We start from the raw sequence: 7,672 nt of genomic DNA, 5'->3' as shown, positions 1-7,672 counted from the left end.
AAATCTCATACCTACATACTATAGAAATAACTAGGAAGTTCAACCATATTCTCTACAAATGATGTATTCAAAATGGTAGATATAACCCCCTTAAGACCTCTACATGGGCTCAAGGAATTCCATTTTAGCATAGGTGATCCTAAATTTACGCAATTATTCTATATCATAGATATGATTTAAAACCCCAAACGCTTACCTCAACCATTTTAGGGAGGCCATGGGTGAAACATACCAAAGCAATGCAAAATTAGGGGGCATGATAAGTCAACGTGGTGCAACGACAATTAGGGAGGGATTGGAGGAAAGCCAAAACTAATTAGAATAAAAGGAGAAACAAAGGAGTTAATTGTAAAAACTATCAAGTTGGCTTCTATAGGTAGCCCTATGACACCTTCCAAAGTCCTCAAGGACCTCTTGTTAGGATTTAGTCAGTAGACTGAATGTGAGTACGCCAAAGTCGTGAGCGTGAGTAAAAAAACATATATACGGCACACATGTGGAAGGCTAAGAAATTCCTAGGATAGAGTAGTGACATGTAGTTTGCAGTCACCATAAGAAATTTAGAAAAAACTAAGGGCCAAGAAGCACTAGTCCCGGCCAAAAAGGCACTCTTGCAATCTCTTGCACAAATGCTCTTTCCTGAAAAAGTAGGAAAATTATGGCTAGTTGGTGGCTCATGCTTGTGAAAATGAAGAACAGGCATTTGAAGTTCAAAGCTGGCCAAAACAAAAGACCACGAACCTCAAGGAAATCAGACAACATCACACTCCTATTTTGTGAGACACAAAACACATTCATGCCCATACAAACTTGCCCACAAAAGCTGAAAGGCTGATAACTTCAATAAGATCCGTATTGTTATGCTCCTCCATTAACCATTAGAAGACAATCAAGCCAGGGTAAAGTTGCTGGCAATACAAAAGTTTATCTTCAGTCAATTGGAGTACGCAAAGGTGCTTCTGTCTCCTGAGTAGGTTGCAGACTCTTTTAACACACACAAACCCCCTACACCCCAATGCCCATATATTTCGGCATACAGTTTAGCTTGCTATCAAGCCTCTGAGATGAAGGGCAACGTCACAATGCAAAAACCCTATGGACAATGTATCCATGAGCTGGGGAGTGAGAAGTCACTGACACGTCATGTTATGGCCCACAGTCGAATTAATTGTTCAGTTCGACATTTACAGGTTTCCAAATGCAGAATTTTGTTTACTCACAAACCCTACAATACCATACACTAGAGCATAGAATCACACAAGGTCTTTGTATTAGGTTGAGCACCAGAGATGAAGGGGAGGAGGTTCCTCACAATGCACCAAGCCGTGGTGGGAATGTACACTAAAAGGATCACACACACCATGCTATGCCCCACCATACCATTATATAATGCTCGATTCAACTTCGAAAGGTAAAGTTTTACGTACTCGAATGCAATCCCAACATAAATGTGACGAAATAGAACCTTGAAAAAATCATCTACCTCCACACATGTATCAAATCTAATGCTGCCAAAAAACTGAGAGACCAACTATGAGTGACATATTGACAGCAAAAACCTGACTGCAAGTGTCTACATATAATGCTGAATTTGAAGAGCTTAAATGAATACCCATTAATCAAAGATAACGGCAAACTTTTTCTTTTAAGCTTTTCCATTTATTATGAATCATCAGTTCGCTTTTCCAATAAAGATTCAATATAAGAAAATCCAATACTTGTCAAGGAAATTAAATGGGATGGGCAGTTCAAAAGATTTCCCCAGGGTTGAACACCTTTGACTTTTGAAATGTCAGTCTTCATGTCAGCTTGTGGAGTTGCAGCTTTCCCAAATACAGCTTCAAAAGCAGATGGACCTGAAAAAAAGGGCATCAGTTATAAACCCTTGATTGAGAACATACCAGAGAAACACTATATCTTCCAACCTTCCATAGAGAGGTAAGCTACACAAATAAATTGTAAATTTTGTTTGCAAATTACTGTCTCAAACACGCAGGCATCCTTATACAAAACTAGAGATATATAAGCTTTCTTCACAACGTGGAAAGCATAAGCATTGGCAATGTTTACAATGACAACACCCACCAGCAGGTACAGAACTAAAATCCATGACGATACTCAACAAAACATTGATACTCAACAAAACATAGGGTCACTAATGTTGAGAACAACTTGTTTAAATCAAGACAGTTGCTTCTGTATTGGAAATAAGTTTAGCACCAACAAGATGGCCAAGACGGATCTTATAGAAAAAAAGGGGAACATTTGTAAAATGTGATCCCCTGCATGTGGCTCCTAAGAAGTGGTGAGTCTATGAAGGTAATGAATGAGAAGAACTTGCCAACCACTAAGAATCCATCTCACAAGCTTGTATCAACCAGAAGACCACCTTTTAGTGCTAGAACATTGATTGGGATGAGTTACAGCCCCTACACCAAATCCGAGTAGAAGGGTGCCTGCTACGTAAGAACACAGCTGAAATGCGGGGTGACAGATTTTCCTTTTATAATTGGGTAGCCTTCGCAAGTGCTTCCAGGTTCTACTTTTTTTTCATTTTTGTTCATGGTTTTCAAATTCACACATTCAATGTTTTCTGGAAACAACATCCAAACCTATACACAAGGGACAAAATCTGAGAACAAATCACCTGACTTGAATTCGAGGGAAACATACTGCCAAAATAGCAACCCAAAAGGAAGCTTACTATAACTGGAGAAATGTTTATGATCCTACTAAATTAACACAAAGCGCTGTTCAAATTTCACAACATTCTAAATTCTTGTATACCTGATGCACACTACAGAAACAAAGCCAACAGCATGCAAGAGAACAATAGGAAACCAAACATGAGACAAAGGCAGATGAGCATGAGAATGAATCCTGAGAGAGAGAGAGAGAGAGAGCTGATATGATGTGATATGATATTATTAATGTCTGTTGGAGACCCAACAAGAACTATTGAACAAACACGAATCCATGAAAAAAACACCAAACAAGATCTATAGGACAAAGGAGAATCCATGAAAAAAATACATGTTGCAGCTCTAAAAATAGCTGTCAACAGCAATAGCTCGTGTTTGTGTCCGTAAGCATGCTTGGGAGCTTGTGTACTCAATAACTGCGATGTGCCAATACATCCTTGATGTAAGCTTATATCCTCTTCGGTGGGGGGTTGAACAGAATGTGCAACTTCGTGTGTGCGGAGACCTACACTTCGTATTTCTCTCTGATATGCTGACAGGCTCGACAGGTGAGGAGTGTGTGGCGTTCGTCCTCTATGTCCTGTGATGGGCATAAGCTGCAAATCGGATCCTCTCATGGCACACTTTTCCATCTACCAGTCTCTTAAGCACCGAACAAAGTGATTTCACATCCAGTGAAAAACCTGGCATAGAAGATCATCTTCTGTTTTGGGTCCTGCAATGGTGCCCGGAACTTCTGATACATCGATCACCCAATATCCCAGCCACTCTATTCCTGTTTTGTACCAGCCCTTGTGTTTCAATACCTGATGTGTTGGCTTAGGTCTCCCCTAATAGTGGTAGCATGCCTGCTTCAGATAGCAAGATGGGGTAGGGAGTTTGAACCTTGATTCCCTCTTCGATTAGAAACCTTTCTGCACTCTCTCCACAATCTTCTATGAGCTTCTAGCGAGCCTGGGACCCACGCCTGGAATCATAAAGAATGACGGTTTGTACTAGTGTAGTGGATAGAGGTTTTAGCATCCCCAATTCCAGATGTGGTAATTTTTGCATGAGCTTTGTAGGCTGAAAGGGCCTTCATTCCCCCTAGGATCCTTCTCTCTACACACATCTTCCAATTGTAGTAGTCTGTGAATTCTAGGCCCAGGTAATTGTAGGAGTGTACCATCTCCAATGCCTCTCTCAAACCTGAAAGTGGGATGCATGTGTCTTTTCCCAATGATCATAACCTTGGTCTTTGCGATGTTTACTTGCATTCTGGAAAATCTGCAGAATCCGTATAAAGCATCCAAGTGTCTCAGTAGTTCATGTTCATCCTTTGCAAATAGGACCACATCATCTGCATATAACAACAGGAGTGTGTAGCCTGCAATTTGTGACCCTGCTATGATATGAGCCCTCATCCAATCATCTAGTTCATCAATGACTAGCCCAAATAGTATTGGTGAGAGGGAACATCCTTGCTTGATGCCTATATCACTGAAGATAGTGACTTGTTCACTTAGAATTTGAGTAGTGGCCTTGCTAGTTCAGCCCACACCCTTTTGTAAACTCAAAGCATGCCTTCCCTTAGGTCTTGGGGGACCCCTAGTTTTGTTATTCGTGCCCAAAGCTTCTCTCTAGGGACCGTGTCGAATGTCTTCTGAAGTCTACAAATGCAGAAATACAAAGTATTGCCTTTACCCATTGTTCCTGCTGCTACTGCTCTTATTGTGGTAACCTTACCCTAGAGCTTCGTGCCCATTCACTCCTTTTCTGTTGCCTTGTACTCAGCTCCACAGCTAGAAGTAGCAACTGTAAGCTTCTTTTTGCTGAACCAAGATATGCATGAAGCTCCAAGCATAAAACAATTGCCGCTGTGTGACACTCTAGTGTCATAGCTCCAGCCCAGTCATTATTGGGTTCTACAACGTGTCATAATATGCTGCTCAACACCGCATGCATCCTATGACTCAAGATGACCTTGGATATGACAGTCTTGAGGCAGATAATTAAAACTGCTAGCATTTCAGCACTCCTTGGTATTTATATAGGCTTGTATAATGTCAACTCATGGACCATGATGGTCCTTGTAAGCCCTCTCCAACGAAACTTGATGTGTGACTTAGATGCAGTCCATTATCAAGACCTCCACATGCTTCCCTCTACAAGATTAGAGGGCAAATGCATTGCCTTCTCCATGGAGGGATCTGAAACTATTTATAAGAGATGCTTGGCCCTCTTCCACCTAAAGCCATGCAGCATCACACAGCCCAAAGCCACACCCAAACTCGACTGGCCTCTAGCAAGTGGAAGACGAGGACAAGGACAGCACACTGCATAACCTTCAAGCACAATCTATGGACCAAGAGCCCAAACCGACAAAAACTTGTATGACCTCTGATATCAGTAAATGTCCCAGCCAAGATGCCATAGAGGTAGCCAAGATCTCCTCTATTCTCAGAAACAGGACCCGCATCAATGCATCCAAGAGGCTAAACACCTCCAAGGCCATCGTGGGGACAACTCAGGCTACTAGCCAGTATTGTAACAAACAGGCCACATCTCCCAATTCAGTCTAAGAGCCCTACATGCTTTGACTTGTAGTGGGCATACACAGAAAGATGCATCTAGAGGCAGACAACTTGAATCAGCTTTATTGTACCAGCCCATACGCCTCCTTCTCTATATGTCAGACTTTTTGGGGGGGCAGGGGAATCAGGAGTTCCCCATCAAGATATAGTTCTACCGTGATCGTTACTTGAGAGTATCAGAGGATGGAAACTATCAGACCCCAATATTGGTGGACAGACAAGTCTCACATGCATTGAGGATTGCCATTGGGCAGCCACAGATCTCTTCCGAACAACTGAGGATCAAGATAGTGGGAGCCACGGGCACACCTAGAGAGCAGCGGATCTGCAAACTATTGCACAATGGAGGAGGTTGAGGCAAAGGAGAACTTTTTATGTATATGCCCGGTCTACTATTAATTCGTGGTCTCGATACCACTGCCTTTTTCAGGAGAAGCACAGTTTTGGGCCCCTTTCTAGGCTCATCCACTTTCATGATCGGGTTTGCATTAGTCTACTCAATCGAGATACGACGACATAGAACGACCCTAATCCGACAGCAGGAGATGACGGTGGCATAGGGGACAGAGCTGGACCAGACACACGGACACGTCACACATTTCTACATGTTTGAGTCAGCCCCACTGGCATAGTGGAGGAGCTAGCTGGAATGAGGGTAGAGTGGATTAGCGGGAAGAGAGATCGTGCAGCCGTGGATCCAGAGACACAGACCACACATAGGGAAGACGCTGACAAGAGCATGCACAATGGAGGTCCAGCCTATCCTGGCTCTACTCAGAGGGGATCGTCAGAGTCAAGGTGTCACTCTTGATATGGCCTACCAGATACAGAGGTCATGGAGGCCACGCCCCCCACCGCAATGACAATGGACATATGACCCAGCAGAGACAGATATGAGACATCTTCGTATCCCACAGGAGGGCTGCCATGGCACCAGGATTGTAGCTGATAGTCGATCGCATCTCCCCAATCACATAGTCAATCATAGGATCTCTGAGTTCTAATTCTACTTCTAGTACTTCAGTTTCTTAGTATAGCACGCAGCAAGGGCCCAAGTGAGCCCTTGCCTCAGCCCATAGTGGCTTGCACAAGTTGCTTTTGTGATTGTACTTTGTCTCATAGGCCCCTGAGGCCTCCAGAAGATGTTAATATTTCTTTATGTCTTTCTTTCTCCCTCTCCATATGGCCCCCAAAAAGCACACATTCACATGCACACACACGGTCACACACCTGCTTACACAAGGGTATGTGCAGTTGAGTCTTGCAAGTACCTTGCTTGTTTAAAGTGCTGAATCTTCTCTTGGAAGTTGTTTCTGACTCATCTTGTGCAATAAAGGGATTGAACATGACATATTCTCCCTGATGGCTCATAAAAATGATATGGATCTTTGGAGATGACTGCTCTTCAGTATCAGTATTGTCAGACAATACCATATTTGGTGGTACACAAAATAAGATACTACCTTCGACCTGAGAAAAGTGCAACAAAATCCCCTTCAAACTCTGCAAAGAACATGAGGACCAGCACCTACCCTCAACGGAAGATGAGAATCTAATTGACAAGTCATCAAAAGACAGCATACATCTTGAGCACTCCATATTGCACTCGGAAAAGGAGTGTCCACGTCAAAAACAGCAATTAGTGCCTGGCCAGTTGTTTTGTTTGCTTTACTCCTATTTGCTGTCTGGCTTGAAGGTGCAAGGATTGCAAAATGTCTATGACAAAAGTCCACTGCAAGAGCTGCAAAAACAACCCACCTCAAATTTAGCATCCCAGAAATCAAAACATTTAAGCATCAGATACCACATGCCCATTTATAGATTAGAAATGCCCCAGTAAACTCTCTAAAATATTATCAGTTCTGATCTGTCATAAAACTGACCCCTTGTCAGAATCAACCACATGACTATGGAAGCTATGAATCAGAGCACAGAACCTACCCTAGCATTATCAATGGGAGAGGGGATTGGGGGGGAGGGACAAGTCTCCATCACTAAAATTACCTTTTACTTTTACATCATATGACCAACAAATAGAAAGAGTTTCCAAACTCCAAACTGTCAGCTGTGGATGCTCCCCCCAGGATGCAGATATAAGATGGTGTGTCATTGGCACAAAGGAAAGCAACTTTACTGGCTGAAATGGATCAAAAGAAATGTCACGTGAGAACAGTTGTGGGAAAAACAATCTTCCATTCAACTACCAGACTCCATTTTGAAAAACTGCAGGCTATTGCATGCTGTATTTCCGCCTTGAGCTTGCTGTTGCAGGTTTCATTTCATACTTAATAAAAGTCTTTTTCGTGGAAAAAAAAAGCCTGCAAGCTATGTCATTCACATTAAAGTCGATAAGACACATCTTCCATCTGGGCAATATTGATCCATGAAGTTGAATGC

General features: G+C 42.6%; 1 protein-coding gene across 1 annotated transcript in view; it reads right to left on the bottom strand.

Moving 5' to 3' along the window:
* Nucleotides 1-1,645: 1,645 nt before the first annotated feature.
* LOC147891232 (Transducin/WD40 repeat-like superfamily protein) overlaps nt 1,646-7,672 on the bottom strand; it is a 75,679-nt gene continuing 69,652 nt past the window's right edge. The window contains exons 13-16 of the mRNA XM_087389928.1: nt 7,280-7,412; nt 6,859-7,016; nt 6,547-6,745; nt 1,646-1,856 (exon numbers count right to left, since the gene is read on the bottom strand). Coding sequence (XP_087246054.1) covers nt 1,663-1,856; nt 6,547-6,745; nt 6,859-7,016; nt 7,280-7,412 — 684 coding nt within the window. The 3' untranslated portion in view covers nt 1,646-1,662. The remainder of the gene's footprint in view (nt 1,857-6,546; nt 6,746-6,858; nt 7,017-7,279; nt 7,413-7,672) is intronic.

This window comes from Dipteris shenzhenensis, chromosome 18 (genome assembly GCF_047967505.1).
Source record: "Dipteris shenzhenensis isolate YYH24624 ecotype China chromosome 18, Dip_SZ_1.0, whole genome shotgun sequence".
In the NCBI taxonomy this organism is placed as follows: Eukaryota; Viridiplantae; Streptophyta; class Polypodiopsida; order Gleicheniales; family Dipteridaceae; genus Dipteris; species Dipteris shenzhenensis.
This window is presented reverse-complemented; position numbering and strand designations above follow the sequence as displayed.